At 53.8% G+C, this 25,969-nt stretch overlaps 1 protein-coding gene across 3 annotated transcripts in view; it reads right to left on the reverse strand.

Moving 5' to 3' along the window:
• Positions 1-25,006, reverse strand: part of OSBP2 (oxysterol binding protein 2) — an 80,829-nt gene extending 55,823 nt beyond the window's left edge. The window contains exons 1-3 of one of the 3 annotated variants that reach the window (XM_035340620.1): positions 24,643-24,768; positions 19,703-19,753; positions 3,446-3,654 (exon numbers count right to left, since the gene is read on the reverse strand). In XM_035340620.1, coding sequence (XP_035196511.1) covers positions 3,446-3,654; positions 19,703-19,725 — 232 coding nt within the window. In that variant the 5' untranslated portion in view covers positions 19,726-19,753; positions 24,643-24,768. Of the gene's footprint in view, positions 1-3,445; positions 3,655-13,207; positions 13,348-19,702; positions 19,754-24,642 lie in introns of those variants that run through there. The other 2 variants (XM_035340618.1, XM_035340619.1) reach the window with 2 other exon arrangements.
• Between the last annotated feature and the right edge of the window lie 963 nt (positions 25,007-25,969).

The raw sequence follows: 25,969 nt of genomic DNA on the forward strand, positions 1-25,969 counted from the left end.
GCAGGTGAGCTGCCTGCGGCACAGACACGAGCACTGACCTACCCAGCTAACTCCTGCATTTTCAGCACTATGAAGATCAAACGCCTTTGGTCAGCCCAAAATCTGCACCAAGTTGGGAAGTAAACCCAGGCACAGGAGGGGGTTGCACCTTTTCCTCCTATAAACCCCAGAGCAGGGGATCAAATGACGTTACCAACTCACCTCTCCAAGCAACCAAGCAGCCCGAGTTGCTTTTGGAGATGTCAGATGGCCACCAGGGGCAGATTTCTACCCATCCCTTGCAGGCTTTTCCAAAGACCCTCTCCCTCACATAGCCAAGAAAATAATTCTCAAATACCCACCACTCACCATTTCACAGAATTAATTCCCGTGCCTCATAATATTGCCCTAGAACAGAATGATATTTTACTACCTCAAAACCCAGGCATCGATCACAGTCATCAGATCTAACTCACGCCCTCCAAGCCACGTCTGCAGAGAGAAAACCAAGCATAAGGAAGAGGGAAAAGTTCACCAACCCCTTATAAATGCGGCTAGAAATAAGAACTTGGTATTTCAATGAAGAGTGGCAAGCTGCTCAGCTGTGTCCAGGCCCCTTCTGTCCTACCGTGACGTTATGCGTTTATTTTAATTGAATTAAGCGCGACACTGTAATGGAGAAGAGATACACGATGGCAACTCATCTCCGCTCTCGCTTTCTGCCTCTAATCCACGCGGTACTGCTCGTGACACCAGGCAGGCTTCTCATCAGCGAGGACGGACACGGATAGCGAGCTGTCACGTAACATCTGCGAGTACTTGCTCATGTCCCAGCTCGCGCCTCCTTACCAAAATAGTCCTAGCCCTGCACTGGAGAGAGGGGAAACCAGATCCCCTTCAGCTACACCCTGGAAGAAGCAGCAAGGTTTCCCAGCTCACGGTTTGGGTATAGGGTTTGCTATTTCTTAAAAATAGAAACGAAAACCACACCTCTTCTCAACACACAGCTCGAGCTAACCAACACTCACAGTAAAGATGTTTGTGGGTAAGCCAACTTCAGGAAAACTACTGGGGAAAAAGGCAGTTTTCATCCAGCAAAACATTCTCCCAGCAGCTGGGCATCTGCAGAGCCGAGCAGCATCACCTGCAGCCCGTTACACCGCCAGCAGCAGAGAGCCCTTGGGGGAAGCGGCCAAGAGCCACACGTGTTCCACCTCCTCATGCCTCGGTGCTGCCAGGGCACGGGAAAGCAGCAAGAGAGCGCCGATTGCTGCAGAAATACAAGGCTGGGAAAGGCGTTGGGGATCACTCGGGGCAAGAGGAATCGACTCGGATGACTCCCCCGTGAGCAGGAATGAAGGACCTAAGGGCTCCTTCAGCAAGCCCAGAGCCGCGTCCCTCTGCTTGCAAGCACGCAGCTCGAGGCTCTGTGCCAGACCCAGCATTCACAGCACGAGGAATTTTCCTTTGACTCGGGCAAAACTGTCCAACCTAACCCACGTCCATTCCCCACCTGAATTACGAGGTCTCTAACTGGGACAAAACATCAGCTGGGTGATGCATTCAGCGCAGAGGACTTCCAAGTCCTCAGCTTCAACTCCACAGGTCAACTCCCCGGTCAGCTTTCCCCTACCGGCTCAGCAGCGCTCGCATGGCCGGCAGACAGCGAGCACGCTGCACGATGCCGTGCTCAGCCAGGCAGAACAAGCGTGTCTAGAAATTTCCATCTTCTCCTCAGTCAGCTGCATTCCCCATCACATTTACGTACGCTCCAGAGCTGCGGCACTGCGGGACAGAGGGTTCACGATACTTTATGTAATTAAATCTGTAGATGCTGGTGCCACGGAACACAGCGTACTTAAATAATTATGGGAAATGAGTAAATGGCTCAGGCGCTAATCAACTTCTAGATGACCTTGTGGGACAGCTAATTATTCAAGAAGTCAGACCACGTGAGTCCAGGACTGGGGGCTCGCTCCCTGCGAGCCGAGCCGGTTACGCTCCGGCCCTGTGCTGCTCTCTGTAGAACAGGACGCTAAGCACACACCGCCCGCCCTGAGCTCGGCAGCCAGCATCCAAAAACCACCTTCCCACCAATCCAGAGATGAAAACACGAACGCGCTGCTTTGAAAAATGCGGTCAAAGCAATTTTCTGTTGCCTGTGTGTTTTCATAAGGCGGCAGCATCAGGCAGTGCTGCTCAGACCTCCGCGCAGCCCCGAGTGCCGCTCGGAGGAGCCGTGCCCAGCAGTCACATCGAGCGCACCGCAACGCCTCGTGGGTTTGGTGAGCGCAGGCAGCACTTCCCCGAGGGAAGGAGAGGTTTTTTTCTTGATGCACTGACCCAACCACAACCTTCCTCGGTGGCAATGCTGGAAGCTGAGCCTCATGAGCACTACCTACGGATGCATATTGACTGCAGTCAATACCACAGAGCAGCGTTGGTGGATGTCCCGAAGCCCCAGACCCGGACCAGGAGAGCAAATGTGCAACATAAACACAGAACCAAAGCAACCCCAAGCTGGGCAGCGAGAATCTTACCATACTAGGAAGCTACGTTTTCATTTTAAGCAGAATGTAACGGAAGCACGTGTTCCCTACATCTTCTCTCTTGCATAAGGTTTGATTTCCAGAGTTCAAGGTAAGAGCAGAGTGGTTTTGTAGGACAAAACGGGTGGCTGGCTGGCTTTTAAATACATTCATGGTTTTTGTTTACTGTGATTTGAAGCCATCCTCATTTGTGGAAGAAAACCAAATGTGAATCCCAGAAGAGTTATGATCACAAATATTTCAAAAATATTGTTTGTTGAGCACTTATCAGATCTGTTACACAACAGAGCAGTAAAAAATACGCTCTTGGGAGGAGCACGCATGGGGTTTTGACAGCTTTACATAACGCAGTTGTCCTAAATATACACTAATAAATACCAAACCAGAGCTTAGCGTGTGCAGAGGGGAGACAGGGAATATAGACAGGCAACTAGATTTATGCATCATTCATCCACAGCACTACCCTACGCTGGGGGTGAACAGGAGAGGCACTGCTCTGGCATTTTGTTGTGAATCAGAGCCCCCTGAGGCACCGCTCACCACCGTGCTCCGTGCCTCCTGCAGCACTCCCCACCCACACTGACCACCCCAGTCTCCACGAGAGAGGCGCACACGTCCTACCTTCCAGAAGCAGCACTGTAACTCCACTTTCACTTGCTCTCCACAATTTGCAGTCATTACCCAGGGGCTTTAAAGATTGGCTCAGGGCTGCGTGACCAGATGAGAAGACGTTTGGCGCACGCAGCGTTGCTTAAAACCCTTTGTGTCTCTTTGGGAAACAGACAGCTATTTTTAATTGCGTATGAAACAGTATCAGCTAGGGTTTCTGCACGATTTAGCAAGCACAGAAGGGCTGGTTTACAGGGAGGTTTTAAGAAGGATCCAGCTGCACGTTTGCGCGCCGAGCCGCACTCTACCTGACTGGTTGTTCCTCATGCGGATGGCTTTCGCCTTGGCCAGCTCCAGCGCCGTGACCCAGCGCTGCCTCTCCACTTCCGAGTTGGCCTTCAGGTGGTACGTCCTTCCCCCGTTGGAGAGCACGATGTTACACGAGTCCTCTGTGTCGATGTGCGCCGTCGACAGGTTGATGGTTCCGCGGCACGTGTGGGCCATCTCCGCCTGCGTCCTGCACAGGAACAGAGGACAAGGAAGCGTAAATCCCTCCGCACCCACCCTCCCCGTGACGGCCACCGACGCTCCCGTGTGCCCCGACCCACACACCACCAGGGCATTTCTCATCCTGTTTGCATTGCTGCTCTTCTCTCTCCCTGCTACCCCGCCTTTATTACTCTCCAGTTTTGTGCATTTCCATACCCTCTCCCTTCAATCATTCTCTTTTGTCCAAGTTTGATAAGCTCTTGCATGTAAAGATCTTCATTTGTAAAGCAAATGAGCGTGGCGTAATTCCTCTGGGGCTGCTAAAACACCTTTACTGCTGGCAAAATTGCTGCACACTTCAGCAGGTTTAATCAGCACCAAGAGCAGGGGGCTTTGTTGGAGCCAAACTTTGCAATCAGCCCTCGTTGTACCCCCGCTTAGCCAACCGAGGAGAAATGGGTACGCTGCTCCTACGGCACCTAATTCTCAGCGAGCAGTTCACCAAGCAGCTGCAAGAGGATGGAGCTCCAGGTTAGGACAAACCTACCTCTGGATCATTATCCGGGCATCAGGCTTTTCGTTCTACCCACCCTGCAGCAGGCACGGCCCATGGCTGCCTACAGCAGCATCCCCAGGCTCGATGTGAAGGGGCAGAGCCCCTACACCAAGGACAGAAGTGCAGGAAGCATCCTCATCCTGCACCGCGGTTCTGCTGGTCCAAAGCGGAGACCAGGGCAGAGACGCAGCAGGTCCTTTCAGCGCGATGGCTCTACCCAAGCTGAAACCATCACTCCTCTTGCACTCATTTCGCTCTCCGCCCTCGCCAGCTCCCCCTGCCCAGCCGCCTGGGAGATCCCAGGCACTGGCTGGGTGCTGCCCCCTGCCCAGGGATGCTTTGGCTTGCGGAGCACGAAAGCTGTGCAGGAACAGCACACAAAACAGGAGCCAGCGCTTCAAACGCTACCTAGCAGGTCTTCAGAAGCACCTAAAGGCACTTTTTTTTTTTTTTAAGCAAAGACTGGATGTATCAAAGGCACTTGGGTACAAAGATAAATGCCTAATGTAGTCCTGAAACTGCCTCTCCACCCACCGCTGCACTTACAGACTCCTAAAATAGCTCCGAAGAGCTCAGCCCGTGAGTCCCGCAGCCCTCCCAGCACCCAGCTCAGGCACAGCCCACAGCACAGCGGCGCTGGCAGCACCCCACGCAGCCCACCCCCCGCACGCAGCCCACCCCCCGCACGCAGCCCACCCCCGCGGGGCTGCCTGCTTTCCAGCCGGGGGGGGGGGGCAGATGCCGTAAGCCCCATCCCTCCAGCCCCTCGCGCAGCCTGGAGCAGCTGGAAGCCAGATCTGCGGGCAGGAAGAAACCAGAGGGACTCCTTTGATCCTCATCCCACCTCCTCCATCTTTTACCACCCGACCGTTTCGTCCCATCCTGCCCAGCTCTGCCCCAGCACAAATTAATCTTGCCCAGGGCGTTCACCACAGAGGTAAATCAGGTCCTACGACATTTCCTAAAACCCCTCAATCTCCCCAGGTCCAGGGGATCACGCTGAAGAAAGAGGTGAGAGCAGAGCAAAACTGTCATGGGACGAATCAGCCTCACGTTTTCCTCAATGCCCCTGCCCTGAATCACTTCCAGAGTCCTCTCTCTCCAGTTCTTTTCCTGACACGAAGACTTGTTGGAATTGGACAGATGTCAGATAATCATCAGATGGATTTTTCTAATATTTCAGCAAAACACATTACTGCCCAGTTGCTCACTGACTTGCAGTACCAAGAGGAATCAAGAGAATTTGTAGGAGTTTCCTTCAGTCACTAACGGCTCCTTTATTTCCCCCCAAGCCAGCAGCACAGTCCTTCCTAAGGAAGGTCCTCAAAGTTTGTCCTCGTTAGCTTTAACTCCTGAAGACGGGGGCCTGTTAGAAATACCCAGGGGTATTCGCTGATCAGAAGGTACTGAGTGCATCGTGCAGCCTTCACCAAGGGCATCACCACTCTGGGAAGACGCTCACCCGGACAGCACCAGCACAAGAAATCCCGGACAGTAAGACACAAAACCACCAGGCTTAGTGGCAGGACTGGAGAGAGCCTCAGCACACAAAGCTCAGCCCCAGCATTTCACACAGCAGCCTGCATCAGCCAGCGTCCGCGTCTCCCCTCTGCTGTTCTTCTCTGAGGTGCCTTAACCCAGCTGGTTTGTCCTGGAACCCCAGCACGCCGAGGCGCAGCGCTCCCAGAAGGGTTGGTTCACCCTCAGCTGGATTTAGGGTGCCCCAGCTGGGCAGATGCCTGTGCTGCTCCTTACGGGGCAACGCCAAGTCTCTCCTTCTGATCCTGATCCTCCTCCATATGCGGAATCCTACTCACCTTTACTCAACTTCATCCAGCTTCACAGCACGGCTTGGGTTGGAAGGGACCTTAAAGCTCCCCTAATCCACATTTGTTGAGGGCATTTCTAGATATTCCCTTCTTCCTCCACTAACGCCTTCCCTCCATCTCCCTAGCAGCTGCCCAGCCCCTCTCAACCCCCGGGTCACTAATGACACCCCCATGAATGCACTCAAGTCCAATTTGGGCCATCACTGGCTATAGCTTTTCTATCATCTTACACCAAGTCACATCTTTACAACTGGCAGAGCTGAACAAGTCATCGACTGCTGAGCATCAGACATTTTTACTAGGGCACACGAACCAGCTCGTTCCGACGGCACGGCACGCTCAAGACCTTGCCCGCCAGCACCAGGAGCATCTCCCCATGTTCCCAAAAAGCACCGAGCAGTTTGCCAGCTGCTTCCTTCTCCACGTCACATCGCACAGGCAGGGCTACAGCGAGCTGCCCCAGAGAGACCACGAGCACCAACCTCAGTGCTGGCGGCGTGCTACGCAGAAGTAGGATGCAAGGACGGGCATCTGCCAGCTCTCGTAGCTGAACAGGAGCTCAAGGGCCCCGCTACAGCAGCTACGCTGCTCTGAGGGCTCTTACCTCCTCAGCCCCGACACCATTCTGCAGGGAGGAGTTAACCTGGCACCACGGCCAAGCTCGAGGTGAAGCCATGGAAGCCTCTCGGCACCTCCTAAGGCCGTGGTTGTTCAGAGGAGCACCACCGGGGAAGTTCAAACCCAGTGAGCACAGCGTGGTGACGCTGGTTTGTGGAGGAGGGAATTTGGCTCCAAATTAAACCGAGCACTGATTTTCATTGCCAGAGTCACCCACCTCATGATGCAGCACGTACTGGCACGGTCCCAGGAGGGATTGCTTTTCACTTTGAGCAAACTGCTAAAATGATTTTCTCTTACACAGAAAACAAAGGTCTCCAAGGTGACTTTGCTAAATCGATTTAGTCACACAAAAACAGCCCTGCTCTCCCACCCAAGAAAACCGTTTCTGCATAGGACTTTGCTCTTCAAGCTACTTCTCAGCGCAAATCTGCATGGGAAATCAATTCCCATCACTCAGCACCCACACGTGAGGCAGGCACCTGACCCAGCTCCGAGCCAACAAGCCATTTCCTCTGTCCGCATGCAGGAAAATAAGAGGTGCCCTTCAGAAGTGCTCCTGTTCAGCTGGATCTGCTTATTCACCGCTAGCGGCTCAACTATTGCATAACGTGACCCAGGCAGATTTTCTGATTCCCGACTTTCTGCAATAATCTGAGAGCTGCACATATGGGAGACCACGTGGGCAGGCTGCAAAAAGCTGCCCGGGGGTTAAGTGTGGGCATGGACCACCCAGAGGTGACTGCTGCTGGGTGTCTGGGATTTTCTGCTGCTCCCTCGCAAAGCTAATTACTGGATTCACCTTCAGAGATGTAAAATTCCAGCTGCGCAGGGAGGTACGGCAGGTGGCTGCCTGGCAGAGCCCACGCGTGGCCAGAGGCGGTGGAACTGGACCACCCCAGTACAAACCACCACGGTGAGGTCCCCTCAGCCCCCTCGTGCCCAGCCAGGGACACGGCTCCTTCCGTCCCACAGCGCCCAGCAGCACGGACAGCGTTGTCCCGTTACAGCTCAGCTCCGATTCGTACCCTGAAACGAGGCAGCACCGAAGCATTCACCTTCGTTTTCTCCACAGCACGTAGAACATGGGAATCAAAACCTAAGATCAGCATCGTTACTCAGGCACCCTACCCACGGGCACAGCACTTTGCAGGTCGCTGGATTTTGCAAAAACTTTCAAACATCTTCTGGTTGTTAAAACGTTATTAGCATCATTTCTCTCTTTATTTAAAGAAGCCACTTAAATACCGCAAATTTAAATATACAGAGCTTGACAGCTCAACGCTTTCAGCTATTTAGAAAGACCTTGGCTATGAAACTCCCAGAGTTTCATAGCAAAGTTTCATCCTACCAGAGTTTCATCCTACCGCCTGACAGATGAGCTACCTGGCGTGATGTAACAGGAGCAGCAAGCCGCTGTTCAGGGACCCGCTTTCCAGATGGGGAGGAATACTTGAGCTGCACGCTCCCGCTCGGCAGTGACTGAAAGGAATCTTATAAAGGAATTTCATTGATTTATGGTAAGAGCTCAGAAGACAGGTTTATCAACAGAGCAAAGACAAAAAAAGGTAAGAAAAGTGGACAGTTTTTCATCTACTAGCTCCACGGTTTGGGTTTCTGTGATATCACAGCTTGCTACACAACAGCCAAAGACTTCGCTTCACAAGCTGGCAAGAAGCTGCTCCCGTGGGTTTGTAACAACTGCGTGGCTCCGCTGGAAGTTAATAGGACGCAGCAGGTGGTGCACAGCCCCCAGGTACTACCTGATTAAAGCGAGCGAGGACGACGGATGCTTGGGGGCTAAGCTGCTTCGTGGCGGGGCGATCGGCACCGGCCCTTTGAAATTCAACCTTTCCGGAAACCGAGCAAGGCGCGCTGGTTTGGGAAAGGGTACGGGACTGCCCCTGCTACCCGAACTGCACACGCGTGCCAGCGGCATTCAAACAGCTTCCCAGGGAGTTACGGATAGGGGTAAATAGCAGGGGGCGTCCTAACTACAAGGGAATGAGCACCCGCACCAGTGCACGGGGCTTCTGCACCTCCGCATCGTTACGTGACCAACTGTGAGACACCTGGGGAATGGCACTGCTAAAACTTCCCCTCCACCAGCAAGGCTCAGCACCATTTCCAAGTAGTCTCGCCTCTCCCAAAGCTCCTCTGCTCCTTTTCTCCCAGCTCAGACGGCATCGGGAGACCTTCGGTGGGGAGCCAGGGCTGCTCAGCACAGCACGTGCTCGCTGTCCAAGTGGCCGGCGGTGTTTCAGCTTTCAGCCCGACGCTGAGGCCAGGCTTGCAGCCCCAGCAGATCAAAAGCTTTTTGGGTTCAGCTGGGTTCAGCTTTTTGGGTTCAGCTTCATGAGGGTGCTGAAAATGCTCTAGCTAGCAAGATAGAACTTCTTTAAACGGGATTATCCACCAAAAAAGAGTGAGGTGCTACACAAACACTGACCTGAGGCTTCTTTCCTAAGCTGGAAGGGCCCATACTGCCTGCTCACGCTCTACCAGCATCGCTCCGTATCACCGGGCACCTTCACAGAAAAATCCAAACACAAATTAAGTTACACCTGGGGAAACGGCATCTGCAACATGCTCCCCCTGTCCTCCTGGAGATTTTTCTTCTATAACTTTAAAATAACTGCTTGCTGTGAGGCTGAGAGCTAGCACAGCCGGCTCTACATCCTAGAGGCTGAATTCCCATTTCAGCCTGCAGCACCCCCGCGGGCACCGGACTGCTCGCCAGGCTATCACCCTGCTTCAGGGGCAGCTTTGGTGCTGCTCACCAGCTGGGAAGCATTTTCTGATTTGGAAGCGTTTACACGGACACGGGGGGCTCTGGCACAAGGTCCCCCAGGGCACACAGGGCGAACTATTTCTGCCATCAGGACAGAAATCTGCAGAAGAAACGCGGTGACTCCAGCGCAGGGGTTGCAAGACAGCCCTGCCACTGCTTGGTCTCCTTCCTCCTGCACTCGCGTGAGATTTGTTGGCAGATGGCCCGAGGTTACGCAGAGATGAGAAACTCTGCTGTCTCCAGGATATTGCCAACATCCATCAGCTTTTAAAAGCAGAAAATGAAAAAGGAAAGAAAAAAAACACTTCCAAAGGGAACTATGAAACTTCAGTACGTATCTGGAAAGGACTTCCCAAGCAGAAATGAAAATCAGGCCACCAACCGTATTTATGTTACCAGCTAAGAGCAAAAGCAAAGCTCACCAAGCTGAGCCTTGGCCCAGCCTTGGGCTGGCACTTTGTCCGTCCACCTTTCCTTCCTGACACGCACGGGGAGCAGCCTACAAAAGGGATAAAATCTTACACGCTCCAACTCTGAGAATATCTGGGTGTGAAAGCCCACAGGGAGAAGCCCGTATCAAATAAAAATAAAAACAAAAAGGCTCAAGGGCTGGTGACACTGCTCCAAGAAATCCTTGGACCTGGGAACACCACGAGCAAAGCTTTCCCTGCCAGGAGGAGCTTTCTGTGCCATCACCAGGGTCGGGACCGTGCAGCCAAGCAGAGCACAGGCCGAGCTGGTGGTGGCTGCTCGCGATGCAAGAGGAGAAGGATTGAGCGGGAACGCTTTCAAAAAGGCATTTAGTGTTTGGGCCATCTATTCATAAACCTGTCCCCCTTCTCAGAGTCCAGCCTGCGGATGGAGGGATGGGAACTAACCCACAGGAAGAGCCAAGACTTGGGCTAAAACTTGCTTCAGAAGACACCTTCTTGTTTAACTGCCTGGATAAAAAGTCACATACACAAGATCCTGCTTCCAACATTAACCCAAAAATGTTTTGGGGTGAAGAATTTTCTGAGATGTTTTCTACAGGGGATATATTTGACATAAACATCTTTTTCTGGATGAAAATAAGGTAATGGGATGCATTGCCACCAAAATAGTTACCCATGGCCTGAAGAAATCGGGACGTTAACTACAGAGAGAGGGAAACGCTGCTCAGAGGGACCTGCAAGAAGCATTCCCCGGGCTGAGCCCGCCGACCGCCGCCGTCCCTCCCGAGTATTTCAGGACAGCGCCGGCATTCAGCAGAGGCCGTGCAGACCTCGCGCGCCAGCACTGGGACAACAAACAGATGATTTCATTTCCATTGACCTCGCACACAACCTGCAGACCATTCTCCATGGCCAAAGCAGAGATGTTAGAAAACAAGAGGGGTCAATCTCGTTACACAAGGAGCCTTCCCCTCTGCCTTTCCCAACCCCTTCATATCACAGCCCGGAGACCTCCCGATGTTCAGACAAACCACGTTAGCAGCCAATGCCCCTGTGAGAGAGAGAGAAACTGGAAAGGCCTCATCGGTCACGCCGCTGGCTCGGATTAAAACCCACGTATTTTTCCTACAGTGCCTTTCACAGATGAAGTTGAGAGCGGTTTGATTTTAACACTGCCCTGCTGATTTACTCAACTCGCCGTCCCATCGTGCTGGAAGAGTAACACAGCTTTACCGAAATCAAGGGCTCTGCAGCCACAGAGAAATCTTCACGCCAGCTGCAGAGCTGGGAAATGCCCTTTGGAGCGAGCTGCAGAGGCTGCTGCTGGCAGAGACGAGAGCAAACATCGGGCCGGGAAGGAGCAGCAGCGGCACCGCAGCCGTAAGAGCGGCGTGCAGAAACGCTGCCAGCCGACCGGAGGTGATGCTGAAGAATCGCCACGGTCCGCAGGGGTATCATCCGGCCGATCCCATTCCTCATTGCGGATGGAGATTTCTCTTGGGGGGCAGCAGAAAAGGAAACTTCTCTGTCGGTGGCGCAGGGCGCTCCCGCTGCACCATGCCGAGCGCGGACCGAGGCTGGACGCTGCAGGCGGTGGCCGCGTGGAGCAGGTTGAGCTCTGCGGTCCTCCAGCGCTGAGCTGAGCCAAGCGTCCACCAGCAGAGCCTGCAGACCCCTCCGTGAAGCAGGCAGCAATCAGCACACGCTCTGCAACTGTCAGGCAGAACGAGGAAACCCACCGGCTCTGCCGGACAGCCAGAGCCACCCCCGGGGCCCTCAGCATCAGCATTTTCAGCGCAGACGAAGCAGACACAACCGCCGCCGACAGACACAGCTTTTAACGCTCTCCATCGCACCCCGAGCGTGGGGCATTTTACCCATCCGCTTGGATTTTGCGCTTCCCTTTTTTTTTCCAGGGAGCGGTTGGCTGTAAGGCTGGTAAAACATCTGCCTTCCCTTTTAGGTCTGAGGAATCCCAAAAAGCAATTTAAAACCGCCTTCGTTCTGAGGCCAGAAGTTCCCATGCCTCGAGTCTGAGGATACAAGCACAGACACCAAACCTCTCGGGATTTTTACCCTCCTCGGTACAAGGAAAAGTGATTTTTTATGACAACTTAATTCCAGGGCACAAGTGGCCAGGAGAAAGCAGGCGCGTGCCCCAGGAGGTGCTTTCCCAGCTCGCACAGCAAGCAACGCGCACGTTCAACACATTACAAGCTTGTTCAGCACATCTCGTACAAACCGCAAGCTCCACACGACAAACAGCTGAGATTTTTTTTCCTTCCTTCCTTTTGCTTTTCACTAAACCTACCAAGTCACAAACAAAACCCAAACAAGCATATGGCAAGTGTCGCACTGAGATTTCTGCACAAAGATTCAATTTGCTTCTATTTACAGGCCGATTAATCTGCAACTGGCTGCAGTCAGGATGGGTACAGATTAGTGACAATCAGATTTAAGGAGGAAAAAAAAAAAAAACAAACAGGCTGTTCTCTCAGCGCTGTCGTGTTAAAGCTTTCGGTCGCAGCCACCAGCAAGCCAGGAGAGCCGCGCTGAAGGGGTCGGATCCGCACAGCACGACTCCAAAGCTCTGCTTCGAGCAGGGGCTGCAGGAGAAGCGATCTGGCTGGCACCTGCTTCCTCCAAATCCTTTGCAAGGAAACAGCTGGAAGAATTTCCTTCTTTTTTTGCATCGTTTACAAGCAGAAGTTGTGTCTCCTGGTAGCACCTTCCTCACAAAACCAAAACACACAGGAGCTCGCGGAGGCGATCTGTCACCACGACGGTCTCCGCACAGCTCCAGCGCAGGACGAGGCGCCGCGCTCAGCGCTGACACCGCACGCAGTTTCCAGGGGCTGACAGGCCAGCGGCTCCAACAGACACAATTGCTGCCTCAGGCTTGTGTCTGCTGTGGTGCATTTGTGTCAGAGTTTCTGTGCAATTTGTCAAATTAACCTTGTGTATGGTAATTTGTTCTTCCTTGCTTAGAAATGAGCCACCAGATATGTCCTCTGTGCCTCTTCCAGTTCTCAGTGTAAACTAACTTCTGCCCGGATGACGGGCTCTGGAGCAGAGCTTCCATAAATTCTAACTGAGACAATAACGGCGGTAGCAGTGCTACCCGAGTCTCGCTTCTGCTCTGGATCTTCAGCATTTTTACTTAGAAAGTAATGAAAACAGTGACACCACGCCTGCAATTTAAGTACCCGAGGCAGCGTAACACAACGCAAGATCCTTCCCATTCCTTATGGCACTACCCAAAAACTAAAACATCTTGACAGCTGGCTTTCCAGCCGCTAGAGATGCCAAGGGCTTTTTTTAAAATAGCACTCGGGAGTTAACTGCTTACTGGCCCGTGATTCGTACCGGCAGGTCTCTGGGATCTTGCAGATGCCCAAGTGACCTCGTCCAGCCCCTCCTGGACAGACCTGCCTGGCCTCAGCGGCTTCACTTGCGACACCAAATGTCCAAAATACATCTTTCAGCATCTGTGTCTTGCGACTGCTTCCTGAAGTCACATCTCCGTTGCCATCAGCTTCCTTAGATGGCCTCTGCTCATCGGGGTCGATCAAGTCAACCAAGGAAGAAGCAGGGGAGAAAAGCGACACGATGGTTAGAGGAAGGCATTAAATGATCAGCGACACAGCTCCCAGATACCAAGCAGGCACCAGCGAGACCCACGCTCCCTCTCAGCCTCCACGCAGGAATATATAACTACACAGAGCACATGCAAGTCACGTGTGCTTTCAGAAATTTATCTTAGGAATCTGAGTCACGTCAATACCCTGCGCTGGGATCAGTCTTCGCAGGCTGTATATTTGCTGCAAAAATCCTGTGGATGTTGATTGCGGGTTACCAGAAGAGTTCAACGTATGGCCCAAAGGGAAGGGAAGGGCAGTACCCTACCTAAGGGAGGGCTCTTGCATAGCCAAGGGGGAGTTGCAGCTTTAAGCGAATTTCCCAACTGCTCAAACCAGACTTTCAGTGGTACTTTAGCACACTGTGTTGCAAGAAACCCCCTGGAGCAACAGGAGCTTAGGGTTTTTTTATGCAGAGCTGTTAGAGATGTTTTGGCACAGCTGGAGACCTGCCCTGCACAAAAGCAGCACCAGAACTTCATCCCAAGACACTGCCTTCTGTTTCAGCAGCCACTTTGGGAAGCCAAGGAGCCTCTAGAGAAGCCTGCCCCACGCATCCCACAGGAGGCGAACAGGCAGCTCACGAGCAAGCCACATTTTGCACACCGAGGCGCTTCGCCCTGCTAATCCGCTGCTAAACCAGCAGTGGGAAAAGTTGCAGCCTGCTTGCCACGCGCTGGTAGCAGGGTACTGATACAGGCTCCTCCAGTAGCTCACGAGACTACGGGCAGTTCCACCTTTGAAGACAGACTTTGACAAGCACAGCTCAGCACTGGGAGGAAATCACTCTCCTGAAGCTTCTTCACACCTTGAAGTTTTCTCCAGTCAACAGAGAAGAGATGAACTCCGTGGCACAGCTTTAGAGCACAACACATTGAAGAACAAACGCTTACGGAGAAGTGTCACAGCGGGTCCCGTACAAGAAGAGCCAAACTTCATGAGAAAGCCTCTCCGCAGGCACACGTCCCCCCATCAGGTGCAGTTCGGACAATGACTTCTGTCCCATGCCAGGGCCCTTGCAGAGCCACTGCAGCTCACAAACAGTTCAGGAACAAGAAAACAGCATCCAATTCCAATAAAAGGGTTTACCCAGCTCCAAAAGTCTTTCAGGTTAGGAAAAACACCCCACAAAAGCTCAGATTCCCACCAAAGGTTAAGGGGAATCTCCCTGGTGCACACCTTCAGGCCACTTCCCTTCCAAGGGCTCAGTCCTCCAGGCGCTGGAGAAGAACAGATGCAAAACCGCATGGAATAAAGCTGACCAAGGAGGCAGCGCTGCACTGCTGCAGTCCGAGCTGGGAAGACAAACCCTCAAGGGGAAAAGAAACGCCTAACGTGAAACAGAAGGCAGGCTACTGTAGGAACCCTCCTCGCAGACCCAAACCAGCACGCTGAGTATGACACAGCAGTGAAAAAGCAGCAGAACGCCTTTCTTCCCGAGTAAGGGAGCCAGGTAGCCAAGCCTGAAGATCACGGGAAGAGAAAACTAAGCTGTTAAGAGTGCAGTGCTTGCACACAGGAGCAGATTCTTTTTATAGAGATCTGGCACAGCAGAACCGTTCCTCTTGAGGTTTTATTAAGGAGATAAAAGGTGCACTTAGCACTAAGCAGTACGATGTGCCTTCGCTTATTTCAATCACACGAGCACGCTGGAGCTGGATGGTGATTTTAGGCATTTCTGCCAGGTTTACATTCCTCAGGCTATAAACTCTCCCTTAACACATCACACATTACCGCGGTCCTGTTGTCTTTCCTTGTACAAAGCCAACAGACCTCCCTGGGTTTTCTCCCATTAGCAACTAAAGCAAAAACAATTAGGGCATAAGACAGCCCCACGGCCTCTGCAGCAGAGAAAAAAAGGCAGCACTGCCTCTTCACAGAGCTGAGCGACAGGCACCAAGCCTGCGAGCTGCCCGAGCCGGCGGTGACCGAAGGGAGGACCCCTTCTTAGCGAAACCCCCAGGCAGCACGTAGGTCTGATCAGCAAAACCTTATCCCTTCGTTTTGCCTGGGCAGGGAATGTGTTTAAAGGCACTGCTGCTGGCAGTACGTGGGCTTACCGTAACACCTACCCCGGGGAGTAATAGCACTTAGGTGTGCGTGAAATCAACAGCACGGATAAACCAGCAATTCCATAAATAAACCGCGATCGCAAGTTAAAAATACACTGATGGCAACCTGCACAACACGCGGGACACAGGCCTTGCAAGAACTGACGTAGCTCCTTTCCAATGCAGACGAGAAGGAAAGAAAACATTTAAAGGCCAGTATGGTGAATGCAAGACCAAAGTGTAACTCACTCTGCACCACTGGGGCTGCCCTCCTTCATAACCCCAGCTACACCTTGAAGCCAGCTTACTACTAGTGCTTAGATTAGCTCCTTTGCTGAAGCTTCCTTCCTAAAACCACAGGAACGGGAACCCTGCATCACGGACGTAGCTCGGACTAAAGGCCACGCTGTGCCCTGCCCCGCCACGTACCAGAGCCCAGGGCAGAGCGCTCCAGAGGTGGTGCTGCCTTCCTGCAGGGTTTGTAGGGATTTCTCCGCAAAGCTCTCAGTGCCCCATCACCAAACACCGAATTTAGCTCGTACAAGATCGTTCTGAAGCCCTTTCTCCTGTTCCCATGAGCAAACGCAACCCACGCATCCTTAAACCTGTTTACAGGCATTGCGCACTTGGAAATTAAAAGTCTGGGTGAAGTAATCTTGTTCCCCTGTCATGTGCTTGGAGTAACTGAGCGATATCACAGCTCAGCAGGGGATGACAGCTAACGTGTTAACCTGCAACATCCCCAACCCAGAGAAGCCCGGGACGTTCCAGTACCGCGCTGTAAAGGTGAGGCTGTAGATGTGAAGCAGAATTCACTTCAGTCCCGCAGTTTCGGGCCCCACCTGCTCCAAGACGCAGCGCTGTGCTGTCTGCAGGCCCTCAGGCTTGGGGCCCACAGGCTGTAAGGGGGAAAAGCACAAAGGGAGTTCCAGGGCGTAGCTCACGCACCGCTTCTAGACCTCCGCAATTAGAACTCCAAATTTAAAGCTCCCAAGGAACTTGCATCCATAGGCTGTGCACTTCGAAGCCACTCACTGCTTTCCCTGGGGAGGGAAAAGCCATGGGTCAGAGAGGAAAAGGAAAATGTCTCACCCCAGGCACGCCACAGCCCCATGCAGACACCTCGCTATGGAACAGCGCAGGGGCCTCGGGCATCCTCCTCGGGGAGCAGCACGGAGAGCACGTCCCAGCAGCTACCCAAAGGTCAGAAAGCTCCCAGCGCCCAGCTCCTCCGGCAAGCCCCCTCCCAGGGATCAGAAACTCAGCCAGACCTTTAACTCCCCCGGCGTTCCAGCAGAACACCGCCTGTACACGCTTCAACTAGTGAACCCGTAACGCACCAGAAGAGCGGTTTGATCCCGTCCTCCATTTCAGAGGTGCGTTTGTATCAGCTGGCCAATCCTCAGTGTGGGACAGGAGCCCTTCCCTAAACTTAGGGCTAACTTGTAACTGCCCTGATCTTTTAAAGAAAAAAAAGTAACACAAACAGCAAAAAGCAAACAGCGCAGGAACTGAGCTGCTAGGCTCCAGCTGGAATGGTTTGATGAGCAACGCTGGCTTTTACAAAACCAAACTCTCTTGATAGCAGGCGCAGAGCACATGGAGATTATGTTGTGTGAAACGCACTTTAAGCCCACTGTCCTCACCAACTGCTCACCAAAGCGGCTTTTCAGATTGATGGTGGATCCTGCTTATTCCCAAACACGGCGCGCAGAGGAGAGCCCCAGACGATCCAGGACTCCATCGATACGCGGTGAGCTGAAGGCACGCGTGCTGTGTGTAAAGCACCAGCAGCCAGATACTCAGACACGTACATCTACTGAGGTCGGGAGGCCCCTCTGGAGCCTCAGGTGCAACCTGCCCTAAGCAAAAGCAACCAGCTCAGCTCACGCAGGACCCTGTGTAGCCAGAGTTTGAGCACCACCAAGAATTTCCTCCAGCCCGTCTCAGTATTTGGCCTCACTCCCAGTGGAAACACATTTCCTTGTGTCTGCCTGGGGTTCCCCGTCTCCCTGGTGCACAGCAACCCGCTGATAAAGATACTGCAGAGCAAATGCTGGGAATAATGTTGTGTGATCTCATGTCTACAAAAAATGAATCAGTGTGCAGTGCTTGGTCACGTAACACACACCAAGCTGCACAACACTCCTAATAGCTCCTTGACAGGAGCTGGGAACAGCAGCCAGCTCCAACAGGAGTCCTACACCTTGTCTTGAGACAAGGCGATTCAACAAGAGGTGCTGAGAGCGTGCTGTGCATGCTCAATTCGAGTTACACAAGATTAAGATGATTCTGTCACCTTTTGTACCGGTTCCATCAAAGACGCAGCAACCTACAAGCAGTTTAAAAATAAAATACCACCTCGGATAAAACAGCTTTTGGTACAAGTACTGCCTTACCTCCTGCCTTCCAAAAAACTACATCCCAGGAAATGCTCGAAGTTAGAGAGGCTGCAGCAATCTCACCGACACAGAGACACACGAGCAACACGGAAAGGAAAAGCTGCTTGGATAAGATAAAGCCGCGCATTAGTTTCACCTGACCACACACTATAAACCTGTAGCACTTCTTGCTCCACCAGCTCTGCTGGGGATCATCCGAGCGGTGACACGGGAACAATAAATGGCAACTGAACGGTATCCAGCAGCAGTGAGAGGTCAGCATGCCCCAACAAGGACTTCAGACCAGAGCCGGAAACTTCACCGACTGCCAACGAGCTGCAGGGTAGGGGCACCCCTCACCTGCTGCACGTCTCCGTACCCTCACAAGGCGCAGATCGGCGGTACCGACGAGTTAGCAGCCACGGCTGTGTGACGGACGTGCCATCGGTGGCCCAGCACGGGGAGGTCCAGGCAGCAGAGCCGGCAGCCCCAACGCACGCCCAGGGCAGGCATCGTGACTGCGGGCCCGTTATCGCAGCAGGCGGTCGTGCCGAGGAAACAGGCAGGTTGCCCCTTGTTAACAGCGATGTAGGGACGCTGCTGAGGTACCCACACCCATCCCCAACCTAAACTGCAGTAATATGCAAGCAGTAGGGTGAAGGACAGCATCTTCTGCTCCATTCCTTATAAAATGCTTAGCAGAAACCAGCTTCAGTGATTAATAACCAACATTAAGAATCGGTGCTTTGTGTTAAAGGAGGGAAGGAGAGGCACAGAATCCCACAGCACCGTATTTATCCCCACTTGCATTGCAGAAACTACCCTAACCTGCTCTGCATGCCTGCACAGCTCTCTTTAACTAGAAAGATTTGGAGAATTAGACTATTTTTAGGAAGTTAAGGCCCTCTTCCACAGTCACGGTGGGGACATACGTCTACCCAGTCGTGATTTCAAAGCACAAATATCCGATCTTGAAGAGCTAGATTTAAAAAAAAGGCAAAAACGATCAGGAAGGGTGACAGAAATACCATGTGGCCCAAAGGAGCGTGAAAGGAAGGACTGCTGGATGCACGCACGCGCCGTGCCGAATGCAACAGCTCGTTTCTAACGCGTGCATGCAAGCCAGACTGTACTACTTACGCTGCAAAATTGTATCGCGGCCCACGTAAGCACTGAACGGCACGCCAGGGCTGGCTAGCAGCAGCATGGCCAGCAGCTCAGAAGCGCCAGTCACAAGCAACAGCGGCGATGACCGAGAGCAACCAGCCACGGCTCCCCTGAGCCTGGGCTCGCAGAGGTGAAGTCAATCACACAACAGCCTGGAGGAGATGCGCTCTGCTTTTATTCCAGGGCTGCCACCACCGGCCGAATCGTGCCCCCAGCCCCCTGGTACCACGCTTTCAATTTGCATTTTTAATGTTGAAGTTGATGCACACACAGCCTGCGGGCTCGGCGCAGGCGTCCGCGCGCACATGCCCGCGTGAGTCAGCAGCCACTGACCCAGCAGCAACAAGCACGTCCAGCCCAGTTATCCTCCAGCTTTAACTCAGGCTGCCCCTCCTGCAGCAGTCAGACAAAGAAAAATGAAGCAATTAATTATTAAACAAGCTTTTTGATCGAAACCAAACAAAGGTTGATAGAAAATGTACCAAGATCTTTGCCAAGGTGCCAGAGGAATGATTAAAGTAATTGAATGAAGACCCAGAGGGAACCCAACACCTCCGTGCTCAGCCCTGAAGCGCCGCCTGCCCTCCGGGGAGTGGGCTGGGACAACTCACGTTTCAGGTGATGACCCCAGCATTGGCCATCAGCGCTGGATCCGAGGAGACCTGCAAGAAGCAGAGGGCTCCGATATCACGGCCTGCTTAAGTCCCCTAAAGTTACCCAAGTGACCTAGCTACAGCGTAATTTATACACAAGCACAACACAATACGGAAAGGTTCAATAGCCTGGCTTGCTGCAACATGAAATCAACCCACAGGTAAGTGAAGCCAGAGAGGTTCAGCAGCGACTTACAGAGCAGTAAATGCTGCAAGTTGCTGAGTGAAAACGCCTCTTTGCAAGAGAACCGGGCAGAATTTAAGAGGGCTGCTGGAAAACCAACTACAAGCAAGGGAGCTCTGTGCCAGCTGCTTGCATTACTTCTGGCAAGACATCAGCTCCTTCAGCACCGACTCAGCGGTGCTGACTGGGTGAGCACAAACTTAAACCTGTGCTTGGAGCAAGGGAAATCAGAACTAAACATCTAAATAGTAAATATGGAAAGAGATGGGTGTAGGAATTACAGCCAAAGGGCCAGCGATGTGCCACTGGAGCAGCAAGGACAACCGCCTCCAGCCCACAGCCACAGCATGCGGCGCCTGCTCTGGCTTCCACCTTGCCAAGAGGGTGGAGAAGAGGAAGGGCAACCTGGAGCCTGGTGGCAATTTCTTAGAGGGAAGCAAAGCCACTGCTGTCACTAAACGGCAGCCAGATCATGGCAGCTCTCAGCTGCAAAAGGCAGAGCTAAAGGCAGCTCCCAGCAGTGCCTGGAAGCGATGCAGGGCTCGGAGCAACGACCTTCCTCTGCCTTCGTGGAGGACAGCTGAGGACGAGTACAGCAACAAAAGCTGGAACACTTGAGACTAGAAATGAGTGACAGGCATCTTATCATCCCATAGGTATCCACGCAGCTGAGCCCATAAATAAGCCTCATACCCACAGACATCTCCAGGAACTAGAACTGCAGCACGAGTGATGCTCTCTGGAAGTTCACAATGCAACTGACCTTGAGTCAGCAACATGGGCTGCAGCTACACCGCACAAAACCGGGGCACGCTGCTCCTCTGGCCACCTCAAAATTGAGTACTTACACAAGATAAACCAGTTACTTCTGCTGCAGCTTCATCCAATCAGGCATGTGGGCCAGTATACTAGATTTAAGAGTCGAGCAACTCCCTCGGTGCAGCATGAACTGGAAACAGAGCGAGCTGGCCGAGCAGCTCGAGCGCTGCTTTGACTCGCGCCGTGTCTCTGGTTGCAAAGCACAGACGATGAGATTCCTCAAAATCAGGCAAGAGATGAACAACGATCAACAGCAAAGCGCCATATGGATAAAGCAAGCACCGTGTGAAAACAAGATGAGTGGAAACAAGCGTTCCATGCTGTTTAAATACAAGTCGCTCGGAGTTACCATGCAGCCACAGGGCTGTCTTTAAAGCCTGCATGCTCCATCACCCCGAGGACGAGAGAGTCAAGGACATTCAGCTACTTGATAATTGCGGAGAGATGAGCTGTTCTAAAAATCATGCTAGGAAAATCTCTCCCCCCTCGTTTTATTATGTGAAAATGATGTATATGGAAGCAACTTTTACTCAGGGGGAACGGTCCAACACTGAAAGAGGGGCCTGGAGAGGCTGTGCCATCTCATACCTTGGAGATGCTCAGACCTCAGCAGCTGGAAGCCCTGGGCATCCTCACGGGGTGGCCCCGAGTTGTGCAGGGGTTTGAGACCAGAGGTTGCTTCTGGAAGCCCTCAGTTCTTCCGCTGCTGTCAGCGGCAGATTCCAAATTCCTGCCTGAACTCACCGCCTCAGCTTTCAACGGGAGTCTCAGCTAGAGAAAGCCCCTCTGGGTTGTACTCGAGACCTTAAAGCGCTAATCAAGAGTTCACCTCTGGGTGAAGAAGCCTGTTCTGGGAAACACAGCTTTTCCAGGGAACCACACCGCCATCCCAGCGCCAGCAGGACAGCTCATCTGCTCCAGGCACAGCTCGCTCCTGCAGGAGCTGAGAGGGGAGCTCAGGCTGCTAGCCGGCGGGGAGCCTTTCACATCACAACCATGAGCAATTAGACACAGCACAAAATATTTCTTCCCTCTCCATTTGGCACTGCTTTGACCATTACTTCCTGCGGCCACAGCAAACACTGCTGAAGACGCTTCAGACATCAGCCCACAAATAACGGGCTGTGCACCAAAGCTGTAGTGGGGACAAGACGAAACTCGAGCTACTTGAAACATGAGCAAGCTGCCTGGAGAAGACAACCCACAGCTAGAACATCGGTCACAAGAACCAGCGGCAATCTTTGGTGAATTAATACTTACCTAAAGATCCTCTCTAACCTCCCTGAAAACCCGTATCGGTTCAAGGTGATGAGGTTCTCCCATACACACACTAATTATAGCTAATGATAAATCTGCAAGTGGCAGCCTGCCAGGAAAGAGTTTTGCTCATTAATGAAACAAGTAGCTGTGCCGTGCTTGAACACAGCTTTCCAGCACAGAGGCGATTTCCGAGTCAGCCAGAAAACTTAGTCAAATAAATTAAATAAATAAATAAAAGGGACAATCAAGGGCAATTAAAATGTAGAAGAAAACAAGGGGCTACTCAACCTTCCAAATGCCAGTCATTCCCAAGCAATGAAAGCCCCGAATATCCTGCAGATGAGTCTCCTGGCTGAAGAGGGCCAGCAGTGCTCCAGGTGCTGCCATGCAATTAGGTGCCAACTATGCTAATTGAAGCACATACCCCGTGCCCCCTGCCATGCCCGGGGCACCAGCCCTGCCCATTCCTCAGCTGCATTTGTAGCTATTCAAGCACCGGCCTGCAAAGCAAAGCCAGCCTGCAAGCACCTCGTGGAGAGGGAAGAGCCCGGGATGCTGCCGGAGAAGGGGCCCAGCCCGACCCCTGGGTTTCAGCGGTCAGGAAAGGCAGCGCTCAGTGTCTGCAAGGGAGAGGCTGCCTGGCCAACAGTCTTGCTGTGCAACTCCCACACCCACACGTTTCACTCCACAAGAAGGTTTTGCAGGGGAAAATTATAAATAATTACTCAGCTATCCCCATTTTCCACAGGTTCAGAGTAAGAAACATGAAGCAAAAGCCCACATCCTGCACAGATGCTTCTCAAGCAGCAAGATTTGATGCCTTCACTGATCTAGCAGAGATACAGGAGGCTTTTAATACTCAAAGTTGTTTGGAAAGAATCCCAGGTAGAAGTTTTAATTCAGAAAACCATCCCCGTGCGGCCAAGGGGGCAGCAAACAGGCGTTCTGCCCGAGGAGGGCTCCCTGTGCGACGCCTGCGCGCGGCGCTACACCACCTCCACTCAGCTCCAGAGCCCTCAAAGGGCTTTAAGAGCTCAACTCCACAGACCAAAAAAAAAAAAAAACCATGACCAGGCAACCTGATAGGCTTTCTGGTTTTTGTTTTTTAAGCTAAGCAGTGAACAGCAGGAAACTCAAATGAAAAGAAACGCTTCAGCCTGCAACTAAATCAATACACACAAGGAGGCCACTTAGGCATCAGGGCACAGCATTTCAATTAAGGTGACTTTTTGTGCACAAGCAAAATGAAGTTTTTATCACCTTCCTCAAGCCAGTCCTGAGTAATCAACAGCTAAATCAACAAGGCTGTCCATCAGGACAACCGTCTTTCAAAATTCAGATTGCAGAAGTGCCAAAAGCCACCGAGGGGAGGAGAGCACAGCAAAGCTCACGATTTAACCTGTACGGCCTTCAGCAGCAAAGACAGAAAAAGAAAATTCTAGCATGCTTCCTCAGAGCTGTGATGAGCACAAAGACACAGCAGACAATGGGAGATGGGGCTCACAAAGCCAGAGACCTTTACAGTTCAATTCTTAAAGACCCTTCATCAGAGCCGAACAACCAGAAGCCCAAGTGTTCTCCAGCAATTTCCTCACATAAAAGAGGCAGATGAAAGGCACTGCCTGACAGTTTGAGCTTCCTTGCTCTATCAGTGAGCTAGAAGCAGTACTTACGAATATAAATGCCTGTTTACGCAGGATTCTCTCGCAGGAGCTCTCTGCCATAAGCAATCCCTGCTGACACTCAGGGGTCGGCACTGCCTCTATGTAACAGCTGTTCTGAAGAGCATCGCAGGTATTTCTTCCATTTGTTTAAGGAAAACTTTCCCGTGTTCTCTGATTTTTGCACTCCGGACTCACAACTGAGTTAACGTGGCTCTCGCCAGGCCCGACCACCAGACCGAGCAGCCGGGATGCCTGCAGCAGCCCTCCCAAAAGCGCCCTGCAAACCTTCGGCATCGCGTCCCCGAGCAGCCGCCGCAGGTCCGCACCTGGAAGCCGCGCTCCGTGACACTGCTTCTACTCTCGCCCACCGCTCCAAATAATTTCCTGGGTGGTTTTGTTTGTTGTCTCAGCCTAAATCCCCCAAAATTGTCTCAAAATAAACCCACTTGCGCAAATCTAAGAAAACCGCTACAGAAAGCCACTTGGTCGCTCGTGACAGACTTGGCCCCAGTTAAAAAAAATAAAAATAAAAATACTCTGACAGGGTTACAAGCAGAGGAGCATTGAACCTCAGCAGCTGACCCTGCGGCACGGCTCTGCCCGGCACAGCGGCACGGGGCCGAACCGGGCCGGGCCAGGACAGGCCCCCGGGGCCCCCCGCGCCTAGGCCGCGTTCGGGGCCGCCCGGCCCGGGCGGGTTGGGGAGAGCCCAGCACGGAGCTGCCGGGCTGCGGCCTGCCAGGGCCGGGCCCGGACGCGGGGTTGGGGTTTGTCCCCGCAGCCAGCCGGGTTTCCATCGCCGGGGGTGTGCGGCTCGCCGGCCTGCCGCCGCCGGGTGCCTGCAGCTGCAGGGGAAAGCAGAGAGACAGCTCCCGGCCGGCCCTCGGGGAGAAGCCCTCAGAGGGGCAGCGCGGAGCGGCTTCCCGAGGGCAGCCCCCGGCCCCGAGGTCCGAACAGCCCCGTCCCGGTACCTGTAGTAGCTGAGGAGCCCGTTGCTGAGCACGAACCAGCGGCGCTGGTAGCCCTTCAGGTAGTTGGTCCACTTGAAGAGCCAGCCCTTGTAGGTGTCGGAGCCCGGGGCCGCGGGCGCTGCCCCCGCCGGCCCCCCGCCGCCCCGGCCCCCAGCTCCCGCCGCCGCCTCGTTGCTCATGGCTCGGCGGCCGGGGCCCGGCAGCTCGTGGCAGGCCAAGCAGGGGACGGCGCTGAGCAGCGAGACCAGCCCGCGGGTGCTGCCGCTGCACAGCGCGGCCGCCTTCCCCATAGACCCCGCGGCGCGGCCCCGCCGCCCCGCTCCGCTCCGCTCCGACGGGCACCGGCGAGGGGGCGGCACCGCGGTGCGTCACGGGCCGGGGCCGGGGACGAGCTGCCGCCCCCTGGCGGCGGGGCCTCAGCGGCTCCCGACGGGATCGGGCCGGGATCCAGTCAGGATCCAGTCGGGATCCGGCCGGGATCCGGCCGGGCCCCGGTGCCCCCCGCCGCCCCCCGCCATTTTGCTCCCGCCGCCATTTTGCGGCCCCGCGGCCGGGGGCGCCCCCTCAGCACCGGGGCGCCTGTGGGGGGGCGGCCGGGCGGCCCCGGGACCCCCCCCGGGCGGGAGCCGGCTCCTTGCGGGGCAGGGAGGCCAGAGGCGGCTGACGATGAACCACGGGCACGGGCAGGCGTGCAGCCATGGGCCCTCGGTAACAGCCCTGAGTGGTGGGACCATTGCAGCCCCCTAAACACTCTGCAACACCCTTACGGCGGCTTTAAAATGAGGACAACACAGGGAAGAATAAAAATGTGCAAGAGGACACGTGAAGTCGCTGAGATCCTGGCATGAGCAGCTCACAGCGAGGGGCGGAGGAGCCAGCACGAGGGGTGGCCCCACGGCGTGTGACAGCCCCGACAGCGGCACTCAGGACGGCCGCAGCTGGGGGCAGCGAGCACAGCCCTGCAGGAGGAGGGGGCCTCGCAGGAAGGGCCTCCAGGATGATGAAGGTCCCCAGGAGAGAACCTTTGCACGAGGAAGGACCGCAGCACCCCACGGTCACCAGCTCAGTGCTGGGTGAGGTGGTGGCATCACCTGGTTTGCAGGGGGGAACTGTTCTCCACGCTGAGCCTGGTGAAGCACCACAAGGACCTTTGGCAGACGCTGCCCTCCCGTCCCTCCCAGCCACCAGGATCTCCTTTTCCTGATCTCGCTAATCTGCTCTTATCCCACTAATCGCATCACTGCTTGCTGATCACCTGCACGTGCACCTCTGTCTGCTCACTCGCAGCCTTGCCATCACGAACACCCTGAATCGTGAGGTCCAGGGT

Source organism: Oxyura jamaicensis, chromosome 15, assembly GCF_011077185.1.
Source record: "Oxyura jamaicensis isolate SHBP4307 breed ruddy duck chromosome 15, BPBGC_Ojam_1.0, whole genome shotgun sequence".
In the NCBI taxonomy this organism is placed as follows: domain Eukaryota; kingdom Metazoa; phylum Chordata; class Aves; order Anseriformes; family Anatidae; genus Oxyura; species Oxyura jamaicensis.